Consider the following 20,136-nt stretch of genomic DNA (forward strand, 5'->3'; position numbering starts at 1 on the left):
GGTTTTATCTGTTACACCTATCATATCATCTGTAGCTTTCTTTATATGAACTTCCACAAAAACCCTGACTTCTCCCCAAACTCCAAAGAACACAAATCAAAACACATCTTTTCAAAATATGTATCAATCCTAAAATAACCTAAGCAAAAAATATGATCCTGGATGAAAGTGACATAAAAAAAATCAAATTAGCCTACTGTGTCTGACCACGTTCTTAATTTTAGACTCTGATATATCAAAGTGGTCTAAATATCCCTTTGGGTAAGAAGAATAATTTAGTGCTGAAAAGACAAGCAAATACTTGAACTGTAACATTATCCTATGTTCTGAAATTACTTAACTAAAACACTCTCATGTATACCACAGCAAGGAAGGCAAAAAAAAAATCTGAATGAATACTACAGATCAAATACTCTGCTGAATAAGCAAAATATTCTGTCAATACTATCTATGAACAATCTTTAAACCGTAAGCAGACCCTGAGAGTTCAGCTTTTAGACACTAGTTCCTGGTCAAATAGATTAAGTTGTATGAGGTTCAACAAAATCAACTGAGAATTTATCTGTCAAGCTACAGAAATTGTCTTTGTATCTCAAGTACAAACTCCTGAAGTTAAATTCTGTGAAGAAATAAAGTAATAATGACAACTAACATTTATGTAACATCTATTATGTGTTATATGTTGTGTTAAACACTTTTTAGTTATCTCATCTGACACAACTACCCAGCGAATTAGGTGCTATTATTATTCCCCTTTTATAGATGAGGAAACTAAGGCAAACCAAATTAAGTGACTTGCCTATGGTCACACAGCTAGTTAGTAAGGACAGATTTAACTCTGTTTTTTAAATTTTATTTATTTTTATTTATTTTTTTTAAAGCAATTGGGGTTAAGTAACTTGCTCAAGGTTACACGGCCAGTTATTTCTGGGTGTGGTGCTAAGTATCTGAGCCCGGATTTGATCCCCAGGTCATCCCAACACTGGAGCTGGTGCTCTTACTCTCTGAGCCATCTGGCCGCCCCTAACTCTGGTTTTTTTGACTCTCATCCCATTACTTTATACACTGGCCCACCTACCTGCCTTAAAATACATCTTTCTATTCCACAAACACTTGAAATATCAACAGACATTATTTTCTAACCACAAATTTAGTGATAATATTACAATTGCATTTATTCTTCAAAGAATAAACATCAGTTTGATTTTTTCTGATTAATATTAAGAAGTCAAATAATAGAAGTATATATTCAAGTTTTGACATTACTCACTTAACAATGACGAATTTTTCTTATTAATGGTAAGAACAGCCTTAATTTTTGCAATGTAACTCCTTCTAGTATCGCAGATTGCAACCAAATACACACCCTGCTTGAATCTCGTCCAACTTCACCTGTAGATCTTCCACAGAGGTTCACCCAATGTCCTGAAGAACTTCCTCTAGATCTTGACAAGCATGTGGGTCAGCTGTTATCCCTTACTGTCAGTTTTGCCTTTTCCAGTCAGACTTCTATCTCTCACAATACCCTTTATGAATGTCTACACAATTCTTTTAGTAACACTCTGTGGCTCATTCATACCCATTGTGCACCTTTACCAAAAGGCATTCCCTTTGGTTGACCTGTAACTTTCATTCATAGAAATTGATTCACAGGCAAACCTTAGCACCTGATAAATGCTGATGTTTAAAAGATAGGCTTTTGTTTTGGAAAGGAAACTGGGATCTTTAAAAGTACTATGTAATTTCCCAAATGTCTCACCAACCACTGTCTTCCTATTTCATTCTGGGACAGTTCATTGTCCAACCAGGATATATATGCTGATAACCCAACTCTATGAGCTGTCCAGTTAAATGCAGTAACAGGAAAAGGATAACAGACATCCTTCATCTGTGTTGTTTTTCTTGTAGAAATAGTTAAACCAAACTTTTTTGACTGAATCATGCCAGATTAATTGTATATCCTTTGAAGTAAGGTGGCTATAACAGCTAATGAAGGGAATGCTGTAGATAAAATTCACCTAGATTTTAATAAAATATTGTAAGTCTCTCATACTGTTTCTATGAGTGAGAGATGAAGACTAGACTCTAGTATAACTATGTGGATTCTGAATTGTTTGAATGGCTAGGCCCAGAGAAAGTTACTAAAGATATGTCAGCTTGGAAAGAGGTCTCCAGAGAAATGCCTTATAGATTGGTGCTTGGCTCTGTGTGGTTTAAGATTTCTATCAGTGACTTGGAATTACAGGAATGACAAGGTTATTCAATTTACAGGTGAACAAAGTTGGGAGTGACAGCTAAAATAACAGGTGGCAGTTTGTATTCAAGAAAACCTTGACATAACATAGAACTGAATGGGAAAAGGCAAAATTTAGTAGGTATAAATGTAAAAATCTCATTCTTGGGAATAAATAAATAAACCTCACAAATGGAAAATGAGAGAGGCACTCAAGACAATAATACATCTAAAAAATACTTGGAGGCTGTGGTGTCTTTTACAATCAATATGAGTCAATAGGATGATATGAAAGAAAACTAAATCAATCTTAGTCTCCACTAAAGGAGGCATAGTTTCCAGGGATAAGGAGGTAACAGTTCTTTTGTATTGTGTCCAAGGCAATGTTTTAGAGTATTGTGCTTGGTTCTGAGTGCTATAGTTTAGAAAGCATATTCCAGAATTTCCAGAAACTATCAGTTAAGTCTTTTCACATCTTTACATCATGCTATATGCAGACTAATTGAAGCAGGGAAAAGTTTGCCTGGAGAAGAGAGGACTTAGCATTCTTCAAGTATATGAAAGGCTATTATCTGGAAAGTTCTGCTTGGCCCCCAGAGGGCAGATCTATGGACAATGGAAGCTATAAAGAGGAAAAGATAGGCATGAAGAATGTAAAAACTTAATAATTAGAGATATAAGAGAGGTGGAATAGGCTGCCTTAGGAGAGATGTTTCTTCTTCACTGGAGGTCTTCAAGCAAAGGCTGAATGATCACTTGTTTGTTATATCTGTTATGTAGAACAGATGTGCCAAACATGTGGCCCACAATACTCTTGAGGGCACCAGAACCAGATTAAAATGTAATTGGGAAATATTTAAGCAAAAAATACAAAAGAATATAGATAATGTTTTATGTGCTTTTTATTATGCAGCCCACAGGGATCCTTTTGCATACTTTAGTGGTCCCTGTTTCTATCTGAGTTTTACATAACCGACGCAGAAGACATTTTTTATGAAGTATGAGTTAGAATGAATGTCAACTGAGGTAAAATTCTAACTCCGAAGTTCTGTGTTTCAAAATTTCCTTTTTTTTTTTTTTACAAGATTGATATGATTCAATTCCTCTAGTGGTACAGTCATTAGTGATTAAAAAAGGACCTTACATTAAGAGTATTAAAACTTAATGTTTAAAAATTGTTTAAATTGTTTAAAACTTTTAGCAGTTTTCTACCACTCTGCCACCGTCAGTGTAGAAATGGAAGGAGGCCTCACAGGACAGCCAATTTGCATTTTGCTTTGTTTTATAAGTTGCCATTGCTGAAGAATTCATCAAGGTGAGCTTACTTATAACGAGCCTCTCCATAATTAGCTAGGCTGGTTCTTGGACTGCCTTAGAGTGCTGTCAGAGCCAAGTCTTTCCTACACTGATGATATGATGGAACTTGTGATCCTTGGGCACCGCATATCTGTACCCAAGATCAGCTACATCACAATGATTCATGAAGTAGGGAAGTTAACTCATAACTTACAGAATTTCTGAAACTTTACCTGGAACTTATGATTATTTTAGTAATTTTTCTTGATAAGGTGTAAAGAAAAACCAATACTTATATTTGTGGTAGTTGAATCTTATAGCAAAATTCACTAACCATGGTAGCAGCTTCGTTATCTTGGTCATTCTTAAGTAGGAGTGCACAATGACGCTGACAGGCATCAGGATCATCTTGGGCTAGGTACAAACGTGCAAGTTCCAACATTGCCTATATATATGAAAAAAATTAAGATATATAAAAATTTTCAGGAATCTTTACAACTATTTTGTGAATAAGAGAAATATTTTGCCAAAAACTAAAATTTCAGGGTAGTCAAAATGAGCTGAGTTGAAAAATATAGGGCTATTCTAAATATAAAATGATGGTAGTAGAAAAACACCAGATGCTTTCCATGCCTTTTTGGTAATACTTCCAGAATTAGCCCCCACCCCTCCCCCGCCCAGGCAATTTCAACTTTTGTAAAGGCAATGTGATATAGTAGTCAAAGTACTAAACTTGGGAGTCATAAGAGTTAGAGAGTAGCTCAAGCCCTTTCTCTAATACTTCAAACTAGCTGTGTGACTTTGGGTACTGCAAAACTTCTTGAGGCAATTTTCTTTACTTGTAAAACAAAGGGGTTAGACTATATAATTTCTAAGGTTTCTTTTATTTCCCAGTACTCAACAAACTAATACTAAACCTTTGACTATTAGGGAAAAGGAAGTGTTTGCTTTGTTCTATTTCATTAATCCTTAAAGAAAATGTTGTTCTCACTTCTAAAAGTAATATGTAAATTTCAAAATTTTCAAACATAAGCTTTAACTTTCAGAATGTTTGTCTCTTCTATCTTTTATTCAAGCAATTTTACAAGCACAGTATGCTTTTAGCTTAATAATATCTAAGTAGATCTTAAGAATAATCAAATTTCAGCTAGCAGAAGCAGGAAAAAGAATTAAGTTTGCCCATATATTTTTATTTTAGATATGTCTGCCAAATACCTTCCCACCCCAATCATGCTCTAATCACAAAATTTATACATCTAGTCTGAAATGTTCTAAAACTGATTACTGAATCACATGATGATGAACATTTGAAAACAATGACTTAGATATTTAGTTTACACTTACATATATGGAATTTTCTTCATAATAATTTCATTTGCTAAACATTTCCAATCTGAGGCATGATAGCAATATCTTTGTTTTTATTCTGAATTTGTTTCCAAACAACAGTTCTTTCATTTTCTTTTAAAATGTAATCTGTGCTAGATTTCTTCTAGTGTGTTAATAAACAAGATGGTTGGAATTTGGTACTATGAGAAATCTGTTGATATTTGGTATCAAAAGGTACTATGAAAAATTTATAAGAAAACCGACCTTGTTATCTGTTTCACAGTAAACAAGAGCCTCTTTGTAAAATTTAATTGATTTCTCATAGTCTCGCTGAGCAGCAGAATGTTTTGCAATCTCTGCACAAATTTCAGCAGCTAACTGTTTCTGTGTGGGAACTGCATCCGGCTGTTCCATTTGAACACGTTTTAGTACTCGGGCTTGTAATTCTCGAGCCTGAAAGCAATAAAGGATGATGACATGAGAAAGCAGAAGAGGGAAAAGAAAAGAAAAAGTGCATTCTAAATAAATAATTTATAAATAACTATCACATAACATTCTATTTCCCACATTATTGGTCTGGTAGTTTGTTTGCAAACAAAATGCCTTTCCAATATCTTACTCTGCATTCATAATTCATTTAAAGCAAAAATGTCCCATGAAAATTTTTGCAAGTAAGACAACCTATATTTTCTTTTGAAGTGTGTAACAATTTGAAAAGTCCTCTTCTGAATGATATGAGCAATAAAATTTATTTTATTTATAGTCTTTTTATATAGCACTTGAAGTTTGTAAATCACTGCATACATTATCTCAACTGATTCTCACAACAGTGCATGTGTCTTTCTACAACCCCTCCACCAATGAATTTTCCAACCTTGTTATCTTTGTGGCTCTACTGGGTCTAAGGTGAAAAACTTCGGAATTGTTTGATTGCATTTTTCTTATTATTAGCAATTTGGAAGTCTTTCATATGGTTGTTAAAAATTTACAATTCTTTTAAGAACTGTTTGCTCATACCTTTTGACTATCTAGTAGGGAATGATTTAGTCTTATTTGTGTTAGCTCTCTATATCTATCTGAAATCAGAACTGAATCAGATACTGGATGCAAATATTTTCCCAACTGACAGCTTCCTTTCTTAGACTAGTTGCACTCATTATGTGAGTGAAAAAGTTTTTCAATTTTGTGTAATCAAAACTATTCTATGTTTTGTAATAATTTTGATTTTCCTATTTGATCCAGTACCCCTGCCCTAGGCAGAGCTGTGAAAAACACTTTATCTAATTCTCTTTTTCAAAAATTAAGTTTATTCTGTTTCTTACATCATCAGAGTTATCCCAAGTATCTCTTCCACTGTGCCTTTCACAGCCATCCCATATAACAAATAGTAACTTTTTTAAAGATACTTATGATATTTAGGTTATCCTTATGCATCTTGTCTTCAAGATCAGCATGTTTTGCTTACATAGCAGGCATATTTTCTTTTAATGTTACTGTTTGCTTTTCTTCTTCTAGATTGTCCTTCATTTCTGTATATTTGCATCCCCAGTTTGTTTCTTTGGCAAGACTTGTCATTGCAGATTCCATCTTTTCTATTCTTTATTTTCTATTCAGTATTTCTATTACATTATTTTTTGCTATGCAGGCCATAAATTTTGTTCTTGTAATTCTCATTGTTTTTTTAACCACTCAGGAACAGTGTATTGGTTTCATATTCTTGTACATTCCACAGGATCCTCTGTTTCATTAAGTGTTGGATCTTTTATTTATAAAATTAAGTGTTGGATCTTTTATTTATAAAACACAGTGCTATTTTGTAGTGTTAACTCACAGATGCCTGAACTAATTTGCTGGATTTGTAGGTAATATTTCTTTCTGCTGCTAATGATTCTCTTGTTGATTTATCTGTTTATGTTCAAGGTCCTTGAGTTTTTCTCTTCCTGAGATTTTTGGTACTTTCCAAGTCTTTTTTTCCCCCATTACTCAGTTTCTGAGTATTTGACTCACTCCCCTCTGATGGTGGTTTCTTTGCTGAATCTCAAGTGTTTCTGCCTCCTCTGTGCTAGGAAATTCACAGGACAAAGGCCTAGGTTTCTGCCCTTTGGGCGGACAGAACTAGCCCTCACTGGGTATTGAGTACTTTTCCACAATCTTGGAATACTGCACAGCCCACACATACTGTGTCTGTCCCTGTATCCTGTACTGTTTCCTCCATTTCTCAGAATTCTCATCAGGCACTAACAGTTCAAAGAGTGGCCATGTTGGTGCCGTGAGTATGATTTTTGTAGTAGGGGGCCTTTGAGGCTCTGGGAGAGGAGGGAAGGGTGGGATATGGTGATGAGCTCCATTTTAAGCCCAGACATATGTCTTTCACCTTTCACTCTGTTTCTGGCTCTTCTGCAAACATTTTTGCAGCACATACCACTGCCTGCCACAGTGCTATTGTGTGTCCCCAGTGAACTTCCTTAGTCTGGGGTGTGGCAGAGGAATCCTGGTTATCTGTCCTGGCCAAAGAATATTTCCACAGCCTTGAGCTGGGATCTCCATGACACTAGAAAGAAAGAGATCATACTGTTTGCTAGGGCAGGTTCAGGGTGGATGGCATAAACTGTGGGTAAAGAGTAAAATGTAGAAATCAGTTCCTGTTTTATTAAGGTCTTTTTGGATTCCAGGTATTTCCATGGAGACAATGGAAACTTCTTTATCTTTGGTGCATATTTTACATTTTAGAAAGATATGAGAGGTTGAGGGACATCACACGAAGTTCTGATTCTCATCTAATTTGTTTTCAATAGGGTGATTTTTAATACATTATTCAAGTCACAATACACTTTCATTTTATTGTAGCATATGGCATAAAATGTTAGTCAAAACATTAATTTCTGCCACAGTCCTTTCCAGTCTTCCCAGCAGCTCTTGTCAAATATAGAGATTTTCCCAAGTAATTTATTGTAACACTGGGTTGAGTCAAATTTTAACTCATCACCTTAATGTTTCACTAATCAAGTCTTCTATTTGCTGTTGTCATTGCTGTTCAGTTGTTTCAGCTGTGTCCAACACTTAGTGACCCCATTTGAGGTTTACTTGGCAAAGATAACAGACTGATTTGCCATTTCCTTCTCCAGCTCATTTTACAGATGAGGAAACTGAGGCAAAAAGGATTAAGTGACTCGTCCAGGGTCACACAGGTAGTAAGTGAGGCCAGATTTGAAATCAGGAAGATGAATCTTCTTGACTCCAGGACCAGCAGTCTTTCCACTGTGCCACCTAGCTGCCCCTTCTATTTTTAATCAACAGCAAATAATTTTGATAGATTACAGTTTTATAATATAATTTGAGGTAAGGAAGTGTTAATCCCTCTTCATTCCTACTTTAAAAAATTATTTCCCTTGAGATTGTAGTTTGTCCAAATGAATCTTTTTGTTATTTTTCTCTAGCTCAATAAATTCTTTTCTTGGTAGTTTCGTTGGCATAGCACTAAATCTGAAAATTAGGTTGGGTGGAACTGTTGTTTTTTATTAAAATTGGCACAGCCCAAACATGAGCGATGAATATCCCTTCAATTATGTAAATCATTCTTTATTTCTTTAATTGTATTTGTATGCACGCCTTGGTAAAATAACTCTCAAATATATTTAATGGATTTTGTAGTTTTTGAATGGAGCTCCTTTTTCTATTACATATTCCTGGATTTTGTTATTTATACATAGAAATTTTGCTCATTTTTATACACTATTATTTTATTGAAGCTATTGTTACAATTAGTTTCTTTCCTACTTCTCTGTGATTGTCTTATTGTGAATTCTTGAAGCATCTTGTACCTTATGCAATTTTGAAATCAATTTTGTATTATATTTGTTTGTAAATATATTTTCTTTCTCCCTGCTAAACTGTAAACTCCTTGGAGTTATTGACCATCATTCCTTCATTCTCAATTACTTAGCATGCTACCTAGAAATTTCTAGGACACATTCAATAAATGGTTGTTAAATTGCAGTGCACACTGTTTCAAAACTGAAGGAAGTGATGATTTTAATAGAAAGCTCAATCTACTTACTAAACTGCATTGTGACTGTTTAAGCAACTTCCATAATTTTATAATATTTGCTGTATTTTTCTTCTGAAAATTCAATTTTATGCAATAAGAAAAACAAGACTATTATCCTTTCAAGTCAACTAGGAATTCTATCAAACTATTTAGGTGCCTGTAATCCAAAGCTACACTGAAACACATTTCTATGTACACAAAAACGTCATTCCTATTTCCTATAAACGGGAAAGTGGCAAAAACAAAATTGACTTTTTAGGTGACAAAATAGTACATTTTCACTTTGTGTGAACAAAGCATTGCCTCCCTACTAGTTATGTCTCTGTAGGAGTACTATAACTCTGGTACTGTTATCTAACATTTGTGATGTCACTTAATCATATCTCTTTTCTTTAAGGTTTGATCAAATGCACTAACTGCTACATTGGGCCATAAAATATAATAAAAGACCAGCTATTTCAACAGTATCTCAAAGCTTTTAATAAACTATTACTTTAATTATTCTAAACTGAAAGCAGAAAGGCTATACAGAATGTTAAAGTTGGTCCCTCCTGTGCCTTAGTGCTATCACTTTCAATAGACTAAGAAATTAAGGCCTTAAGAGGTTGTTACTTGTCTGAAGTCAAAGAGCTAGTCAGCAGTAGATCTGGGACTAGAACCCACACTTATTGACTTGAAATCCAGAGTTCTTTTCCATAACACTGCTTCAGTTTCAAAACAGTTATTCAGAATGTTAAAGCCAAAATGACTGCAATTTCATACAGCCTCTATATTTTCTCAATTTTTTTCTTCTTGTAAACATTTTTCATTTAGACCCATTTTTTCTGGTCCCTGCTCTTCCTGATTCAACTGGTCAGGGGTTGGGGGAGAATAAGGGGGTAATCACATTGTTTCCATGCATGTATACGGGTATTATATTTCCTCCATCATTACCTGTTGCAATGCAATGACTGCTTCAGCAGGCTTTTCCATTTTGCTGTAAATTTTTGATAGGAGAACTTGATAACGTCCATCTTCTATTAGAGCAGATAGTTCATTCACTACCAAGATGTTAAATGTTGAAAAGAAAAAAAAGTTATTTTAACTAAACAATAAAAATTAAAAGTATTTTTAAAGTTTTCAATTTCTCTTTTGATAGATGACTAATTTTCAAAGTATAGAGTAATAATTACAAAATGTCCAACCATAGTTTATGTAAAAGAATTAGATGACAGATGATTAGATAAAGGAATATAATTTCTACATTAAGAACAAAAAGTCTATAAATACAAATGAAAAAACTTTAATTTACATTTGACCTTTCTTCATCTTTTCCTCCTTTTCAATGCTTTCCCCTGCCCCCACTGGTCTAACCTTCTTGCCAATGTATTCCTACCTAGCAGCCCTTCTGGCTGAACACTAACCAACCCCCTTTCATACTTCCTCTCATCCCTACCACTGTAGAAGAAAAACCATAATTTCTTTCAACTCATACCCTCAAGGCCCCACTACCTGTGTTGGGCAGGACCCACCAATCTCAAATAAATACTCACACCTTTTGTATGTGCAAAGCATCACTAAATATTGGTAATCACTAAACTACTGGTAAGATGGAGAACTTCCAGAACTTATCAACTACTCTGTCACAGCATCCTGCCAGGACTTACTGCCTGATCTGATGCACCTTAAGGACTGTTGGTCTTTTCTATCAACTATGTAGCTAGACTCTCTTTTTTACATGCCATTTCCTCAATCTGAGTGTGAGCTCCTTAAGGCCAGGGATGGTTTCACTTTCATATTTGTATCTCCAAGGCTTAGCACATCAAAAATGTTTAATAAATAATTTTTTAATCATTCCTAAAAAAAGATTTGATTACTGTTTAAATAAAAAAAGCAAATAAAATGTCCAAATGTTACCCATAAAAAAGAAGTAAAAGACACACTTTAAATAAAGAATAACAGTCTATTTTTTTTTTTGCAGGGGGGAAGGCAGGGCAGTTGGGGTTAAGTGACTTGCCCAAGGTCACATGGCTAGTTTTGTGTTAAGTGTCTGAGGCCATATTTGAACTCAGGTCCTCCTGACTCCAGGGCTGGTGCTTTATTCACTGCACCACCTAGCCACCCCAACAGTCTAATTTATGATTTCTACTACTAACTTTTAAGACTGAAAGTGGAAAAAAAGGATCTGGCTTGAATATTTAGCTTTTCTATAAATAATATTATAATATAATTATATTACTTGTATATTTTATTTATAATTAATATATATTTTAATTATATCATATATATACTATATAATAATAATATAGAAAAGCTAGTTATATTATTGTAGCCAAACATTGCTTCTCACCATTATCCAATTCAAAATTATTCTAGCATTTAACATTAAAATGAGACAAAAATATTTAAATGAAAATTAACCTAACGTTTCATACCTTCCACATCACTTCAAAATTCTGACAAACCTAAATATTCTGTATAAAATTGTACTGAAGGTAACAGACATGTTCTTGAAAAGTATAAATTTAAGTCTTATAAATTGAATTTTATTTTAAATGCACTCAAGGTGCTAGTCATTTACACAAAAGAAGACTTTTATAGAGTAATAAATCATCTTATAATGTAAATACTTATCTTCTCATGAATTTGTTTTAGATTTTCAAATATGATGTTTTAGTAAAGAGTAATATACTTGAATATTAGATAAAGAACAGTAAACACTGAGAGTACTAAGATTTATGTTTAAGCAAAAATTTAAAAAACTAAATTAGAGCTATGGTATATGTTATTTTAAATTAATAAGAAATTCATACCAGGTTCATGGGCTAAAGCATGTTGAAGAACTTTTTCTGCTTTTTCATAACGTTTCAATTTTAATAAAAGCTCAGCCAGATCATAACAAAGAAAATTCTGTTGACCAGTTTTCAGTGCAGCTTCATAGTAAGTGATTGCCTAAACACAAAATTCTTTTTAAAGGGGAAAGGCAATTTAAAAAGCATTCAACAATACTTATTTTCAATGTACCATGAACAATAAATATATTAAAAACAATAAACAGACACAACTAACAAGAGCATTTGTTCATACATACATTTCCTGAAATCGCTTAAATTTTGTGAATTATGCCTTTAAAGAATTTAAAGAAATTTAAAGAAAAAGGGTTTAAAACTTTAAATATAATACATGAAATCAAGATGACATTTTTTTTTTTTGAGATTAGGTCTATTACCCAAACTAAAGTTGCAGCAGCTACCCATGGGCTCAATCCCAATACTGTTTAGGATGGAAATTTTAACTTGCTCCATTTTTCCAGCCTGGGTCAGTCTGTCCCTCCCAAGGCAACATGCTGTCCACTCTTTCTAGGGGTTGACCATATTTGTGCTAGACTCAATCCAGACACCCACTGCAACTCAGAACTCCTGAACTCAAGAGATACACTTACTTCCACATGTTTAGTAGTAGGGATTACAGGCTATCTCATCAGCCTTAATATTCTTTCTTATGAGCAATTAATTAATTTACTGAAAACAAAATACAAATTAGACTAAAGTTATGGGTTCAACTTCATAGACCAGTTAACCTCACTGTGCTACAAGCATAGATGTTGAATTATAAGTACATAAAGTTAATCATCTGATAAATGTGACAACCCTCAAGAAATCTGGAAACAGTAGATAGGCAGTGTAAATACATAACTAAAACCAAATCAAAGTATTTATTTACAGTGGATTTCAAAAGGAAGCAGGAGGATTTGGAAGATTCATACTTTATCATACATGAATAGCAACTGCAATGTAACTTTAAAAATGGTGCTGTAGGCCTTAGTTTACTTAGTACTTTAGGAGCAAAAATTTACTATACAAAACTGAAAAATTTCTATGTGTTAAAAGTCCTGAAAAAAATATAATAAAGCTTTTGACGTCGGTCAGCCAATTCATCAAGAAGCATTTTTTAGGCAATTACTCTATGTCAGACCCTGTGCTAAGTGCTGGAAATGCAAAGAAAGGCAACAGTTCAACAAATATACATTAGGCACCTATTGTGTACACAGAGCACTGTCCCAATTAAGACCTAGTTACTAATCCTAGAGTTACCATCTAAGTGGGGATAAGATACACAGGTAATTCTAATATGTGACAGAAAGTATATTATAAAACCCTTTGAAAGGGAAGGTCTGAGGGGGAAAATTTTACTAAGACAAGAGATGGGTCTGATAAGACTTCTCAGAGGAAGTGGTTTTTGTTTTGAATTTTAATCAAGTACTTACTATATGTGCTAAGCACTAGGGGTTGCAAAAGGGATAAAAATTAGTCCTTGCCCTTAAGAAGCTCAGTTAGAGTATGGAGAAGAATTTAGCAAGGGAAGAGTATGAGAAAAGATACTTTAGGAACATCGAAGAGAACGAACAAAGGTGGGAAGACACAGGACATAAGTGGAGGTGGCAGAACATAGTCCAGTTGGCATAAATTACAAATAAGGTAGCTAGAAAAGATAAATAGGTGCCAGATCATGGAGGAATTTCAATGCAAGATAAAGAAGTTTGAACATTATTTAGAGGGCAGCAGGGAGCCATTTAAGATTTCTGGGCAGAGGGGTGTCTAAGTGGCGTAGTGAGTAGAGCACTGGCCCTGGAGTCAAGAGGACCTGGGTTCGGATCCAGCCTCAGACACTTCACACACACACAAATAGCCATGTGACCTTGGGCAAGTCACTTAACCACAACTGCCCTACATTCCCTCCTCCAAAAAGAAAAAAAAGATTTTTGAGCAGATAAGTTACATGGCCAAACCTATGCCTTCAAAAATGAATACAAATTCAGAGTTTTGCAAACATCTGGTGTGTGCATATTACTTTCTGAAGGTTTACTCCATAACACAGGGCTTGAGAAATGTGGGTCTGTGGATTTATTCCCTACTATATAATATGTAAGTACCTTGGAATAGTTATGAGTCTTGACCAGGGCTTTCCCAATCTTACTCGCCAGAGTGCCATCTTTTGGGTTCTGCTTGAGAGCTTGCTCATATGCTTCTATGGCTTCTTCAGGCTAGAGTAGTCAGAAATAAGAAGAAATAAGAGTAACTAACTAGACCGGGCAAATTAATAAAGTCTCACACTTCCTTCATTAGCCTATTAATTTGGGCTACTTTGTAAAGCTAGTTACATGTGTAGCAACACTGAGAAGCTGTATTTATATGACTCGCTAACATTCAGGTGTATAATGGCAACCACAGAAGTAGTTCACATCTTGTTTCAGTTCAAGTTTCTTATGAGCCTTGTATCAAGTCTGTTAAGAAACCGAAGATGTGAATCCCACAATTTGTGAACCCTAGAACTTGTGAACTCCTGGGGAGAAACTAATAACCATATATAAGGAGAGCCCCAGGGCTTGCGGCAGAACTGAACTGAAAAGAAGACTCTTGTGGTGGCAGAGTCAAGAAGGAGAAAACTTGTGGTATCCCGGCACTCTGTTTCTCTGTTCTGTCTGTGTTGATGTTTGCTTGTGATACTTTGTACAGAAGCCCTCGGACCTTACTGGAAACCTGTAAGAGGATTTTCCTGGTTGTCTGTTTACAGAAGTCCTGGAGGAGGGTTTTGGAGGTCCTGGGACTTTACTTATGATTTGTGCTGACCTCTTGAACCTTGTTTGTGGGTCTGTGTCGATTTCACAGGCAGATAGTGAAGTAATGATGGTGCTGGCAATGTGCATATTACTGTGGCTCTGTCAAGCTTTGTCTTCCCAGAAACTGGAACTGTGAAGAACTTGAGGTGGACTGGACACTGTGAGCCTCAATATGGAACAGGAACAGGATGAAGAATTGGACAAGGAGCTGGACAAGGAATTGGGAGCTGCCTGCCTTTGAACTCAGGTGACAATTGGAGCTGGGACCATGGAAGAGGAATCATGGAAGCTGAGAGCCAGGCTAGAGTCAAGCTGAAAGATTTTACTTGGATACTATGTACTGAGAAGATTGATTTACTGTGATCAAGCAGTGGATGGCCTATGTATTCTCCACTACCCCTTAAGAGGGTAATGAGTAGTGACTGATGATTGAATAGTGACTAAGGACTAAATAGTGACTGATTTGTAACTTAGTGTACCCCATGGAGAACTTTGACCTTTTGTACTTTATGACTGAATGACTGAGTTACTAAGTGAATGATTGACTAAATGATTGTACTTTGTTCAAAACTATGTGACCACTTTTGTGAAAATTATGTGGCCATTTTAGTGATAAGTTGTTGAGTTATGATGTCATTGTGAATGCTCTATTTTGATTTTCTGTAATAAGTTGTAACACTATAAATGCTGTACCTTGATTTTCTGTAAATGTTTTGATCTGATTTGTTATTGAATAAATAAGTTTTCACTATACTGTGTAATCAGAACCTTGAAGTTGTTCACAGCAGCTGTCCACTGGAAAGCTACTCATGTGTGGCTTTACAAGGAGTTGAAAAGGATTCAGTCACCATCATCTGGGCTACTGGTGTGTGACATATTAGCACAACCACAACTCATTTGAAATGATCCCTTCCCTCCAAAGGCAGGGTGGTAATTGACAGGGTGGCAATTGACAGGGCGTACTCTCTCTTATCAATTACACAGCAGAATTTGAAACTTAATAATGAAGGACACTTTACCCATGTAAAGCTGACTGCCCTGTTACTATGCCTAATCAAAAGGGCTTTTTATTATGCTTTTGGTGATCATTTCCATTTTAAATTAAAAAAAAAATTCCTCACACCTAGCTTTTAAATAAGTGCTGGCCATCTATTTCTTGTACTACAATCTAACTTCTACAATTATTTGACATTGTAATGTCAAAATTCCTAAATCATTCTCATTAATGTGGAGCTCTTCCTTTAATGATACTGAGCACAAACTGCCATGCCTGCACATTCTGTACGAGTGAAGTTCACTCTATTACCTAAATTCATGATGGAGTCCATTTTACCTCCTGGAGGCCTTACTCTCTGCTTTCTCCTATATGATAAGGATACTACCTAAACACACAGGCTGTTCACTGGTTAGTGCTTGCTCCTGTCACATGACATGTGAATATTAATTTTGTTCAATTACAAGTCTCTTGTGACATGTTTTACTTCAGTTCTTTATCACAGCTAATTTTTTGCTAAAGTGTTTTAGCTAGCTTACTCACATACAACCAGAGTGATATTCATTTTTGCTCTTTGGAAATTATAGTGTAACATAACATGTAATAATACTAGAAGAATTATTATGCAATTAAGTGGTATGGTGTATAGTGCTGGATTTGAAGTCAAGAAGACCTTAAAATCCTACCTCAGACACCACTTAGTTATGTGGCCCTGGGCAAGCTGCTTGATACTTTTTAGCCTTAGTTTCCTCATCTATAAATTAGGAATGATGATAGCACCTGCATTACAGGGTTGGTGTGAAGATCAAATTAGATAACATATTAAAAGGGTTTGGTCAATATAAAAAGGTACAGATTACTGGTTGTTAAAGTCTTAACTGAAGATGTCCTCAGTGTGTGTGTAGATGATTTCAATAAATATATTTTATATGGACTGTTAGATGATGTTCTTTTGTTTTGGAGGGAAGTGGTGATGGATATTACCATCACTTTTTTTTTTTACAGGAAGCCTTTCCATATTCTCTACATAGTTGCTAGAGCCTTAGTCCCCAAAATACCTTATATTTATTTATATTTTGCATATATTTCTCTTTATATATGCATATGGTCTCAATGAAAGCATTTAAGCTTCTTGAAGACAGAGATCATTTCATTTTTTTCTTTTTATCTCCTACATCTGGCACATGGTAGGCACTAAATAAATGCTTAATGAATGAGTGAAGTTAACAAAATATGAGATTTTCTTTTCTTTCACTCTTTTGGTATCTTCTTTTATTTAATATACATTGTGAATTGATCTCTCAATAATCTCTACAGATACTTGGTCTAATCTAACTGCTTTTCAAATCTTTATTCTCTTTAGTGCAATTTCTATATTCTCTGAAAACACATTTGGAACTATTGAGTGGTGTTTATACTATTTTTGACTGCTTAAAAAGTTTGTTTACAAAAATGACTACAATTTTTTTTTCCATTTTTTCTTCTATTTGTTGTCTTTAATTTTCATCCTTAAATATAACTTGCTTAGTTGGTTGGATCTCTTGCTAAACTTTTTAAAAACTTGTTTATGGTTTAAAATAGATATAGAGATTTTAAAATTTTATGACATCTTTTTCTAATTTTTATTCTTTCTTCTACCTTTGCAATAATTTTGATCTATGCTTTAACAAGGGGAGGTTACTTCTACATAGGCATCTGATTCAGAGATCAATAACATGACAGCATCAATAACAAGTTATATCTTGTCTGTGAAAATAGGATCAATTTCATTTTTATAGTATAATATCTCAATAATTAACAGTAATTATTAACAAATTGGATGGTCTTACAGGTCTTACTACTTTATCTTAACTATCTTATGCTATTCCATAAGAATAGTAAGAGTCAGAAGCACTGCAAGTTCTTACCTCTTGTATGTTCATGTATGCGTCACCAAGGAGAAGAAAAGTATGGGGATTGGGCAATTTTTCTACGAGGTCTCTGGAAGACAAATTTTACTGATTAAATTATTTTTAATATGTATGTGCAAATATCTGTCTAATCTTAAACTTACTCATTTTCCACGTCATAGGTATATGACTTAGATAAACTAATAAGTATTAATGTACTTATTATGTTTACATTGAATTATTTTTATACTATAAAACTTACAAAAGACTATGGTCAGATTTTATCATAAACTATAATCTATATAATATATATAAACAAATATCTCTTTTTAAATAGGGAAAATACTCAAAAGTATGCTGGTAAAATCTTGATTCAAGCTCAGGGAATTGGGCATTCTATTTAAATGAATTTTCTGATTTAATGAGTATTAACTATTAATTCTGTTTTGTTTCAAACCTTATATTTAGAAAGCTTTCTAAAGTATATAAGGTTAGTTTTTTGCTTCTACCAACTAAGTCAGGTAAATATTTTTCCTTTGATGATGCAGATTATTGCAGTATCTAGATAGTATAGTGGATAAGATACTGGATCTGCAGTCAAGATCTGAGTTCAAATCTAGGCTCAGATATTTACTGTGTAATCCTAGCTAAGTCACTTAATCCTTACATCAGTTTCCTCATTTATAAAATGGAAACATCTACCTTCCCAATGTAGTTGTAAGGTTAAAAAGAAATATTTGAAAAGTATTTTGCAAACTTTAAAGCTCCATATAAGCACTATCTGTTATTATCTATTCTCTTCAATCACATCTGAGAGTACCTTCAGAAGTCAGTAAAACCTCCCTTATCCAGAATCACATGAAAATGTTTCATTCTGGAAAAATCAAGTTTCTGGATACCTGAGGCTTGAGTATTATAAATATTTTTCATTCTTTTGATGGAAACCTTTCTAAAATGCAACAAACACACACACATATGCATGTATTCATGCCTTCTTAAAAAAGAGAAAATAAATACAACATAAATTTTCTTAATGACTAACAGTCATCATTTTGAATACTGAATACATTCATGTCCATTTCATGTAGATAGTAAACAATAATGTATAAATGCAAAGATCTCAGAACTTGTTTTCTTGGGAAAAAATTTTGATATCTTTTTCATTTTTGGTCATTCATATTTCATGAAGATATGCAAAGAATAGAACCTCCTGGATGGGATAAGATGACTTACTTGGTGCTAAATTAATTAGTGAATTAAGAATGGAAGTAGCCTTCCCAGTGGTTTCCTCTCACTCAATTTTTTTTTCCATCACTATTGATACCTTTTGATGGGTCAACAGTATTCAAAATATTATTTCTGCACTGCTAATAGGAAGGACTGCAAATGACACCAACATCCAATATTCTTTCACATGTGCAATTTGTTCATAAATATGACGTATTGTTCTGTGTTAAGACTTTAGGTTATGATGCTTTGGGGACAGTTTATCTCAAAATTTACAAGTTCTGGTGCTTACTAAATATTTGCCAGTTGACTGTCAGTCAAAAAACATTTATTGAGCACCCACTACATACCAGGCAATATGCTAAGTGCTGGGCATACAAAGAAAGGCAAAAGACAATCTGCTTTCAAGAAGCACAGAGAATAATGGAGACACCATGTAGTATAAACAAACTGCATTCAAGTCACCTAACTTTTGCTACAAGTTCTTGCTCCTTCACCTGAACTTGCCAGAACTGCCCAAGGCTTTTAACTGATTTCACCCTTAGGCTAAAATATTGACTTTGAAAATCTCCAAATTATCAATTTCGGGATTAACAAACTCCCCCCTAATCATACCTTCCTCATTCTGGTGATTCTGAACCACCTTATAACATCAACTAAACCCCATTACCCATCCTGCACTGCCCAAGTCCTTATTCCCATTTCCCTCAACTCCCTTCTACTCCAACCAAAAGCTATCACTATGCTGTCTGGAATTCCTGCTTCATACAGCAACACAGTTGCTTCCATATTAAATCCTTTAGCACGCCTTCCCTCTTCCTGATTCTGTCTTGATGACACAGGAACTCTGGTCACCCTTTCCATCAATGGCTGTACTTTCACTAATTCCTCCCAACTCACTGGTCAAGGTGGGGAGCTGGAATACTCATTCCCCACTGCCACTTCCATGTTCTCCTCCTTTGAGATTCATGCAATCCACATCTATCAACTAACTAAAACCGTGGTAGCTGTTTGCCAACAGATCTCTAGAAAGCTCCTTCTTTCCTCAATGAGTTAATTACCTGACTCATAAACTTTTTCTCCTCTCTAACTCCCACCCTCATACTAGGGAACTTCAATATACAAATTGTTATTTCCTCAAATACCCTAACTTCCTATTTCCTCAACTTATTCCTTTTCTATGACTTACTCCTCCATCTCACCTTAACCACACAACACCGATGGTTATGGAGGCAGATAGGTGGCACAATGCATAGATATGCATATTCCATGCAGAGCATGGAATTAAGAAGACTTGAGTTAAAATCTAACTTCGGACATTTATTAGTTGTGTTCCCAGGGGCTTCCTCAACTGTAAAATAGGGATAATAATTGCACCTACTTCACAGAATTGTGAGAATCAAGAGACAATATTTGTAAAATGCTTAGCAGATGCCTGACACATTAGTTGCTGTATGAATGCTAGTTATTATGTTATTATCACTTTTGCTACTGTTATTATACCCTTGATCTTGCCATTAC

At 34.6% G+C, this 20,136-nt stretch overlaps 1 protein-coding gene across 1 annotated transcript in view; it reads right to left on the reverse strand.

The window, feature by feature from the left end:
• TTC21B (tetratricopeptide repeat domain 21B) overlaps positions 1-20,136 on the reverse strand; it is a 98,874-nt gene that overhangs the window by 22,453 nt on the left and 56,285 nt on the right. The window contains exons 16-21 of the mRNA XM_069080289.1: positions 17,407-17,479; positions 13,819-13,929; positions 11,699-11,837; positions 9,840-9,946; positions 5,123-5,311; positions 3,864-3,974 (exon numbers count right to left, since the gene is read on the reverse strand). Of these exons, the coding sequence (XP_068936390.1) occupies positions 3,864-3,974; positions 5,123-5,311; positions 9,840-9,946; positions 11,699-11,837; positions 13,819-13,929; positions 17,407-17,479 (730 nt within the window). The remainder of the gene's footprint in view (positions 1-3,863; positions 3,975-5,122; positions 5,312-9,839; positions 9,947-11,698; positions 11,838-13,818; positions 13,930-17,406; positions 17,480-20,136) is intronic.

This window comes from Petaurus breviceps, unplaced genomic scaffold (assembly GCF_028583685.1).
Source record: "Petaurus breviceps papuanus isolate PSGF00001 unplaced genomic scaffold, PetGlider_PUasm1.0 91133, whole genome shotgun sequence".
Lineage (NCBI taxonomy): Eukaryota > Metazoa > Chordata > Mammalia > Diprotodontia > Petauridae > Petaurus > Petaurus breviceps.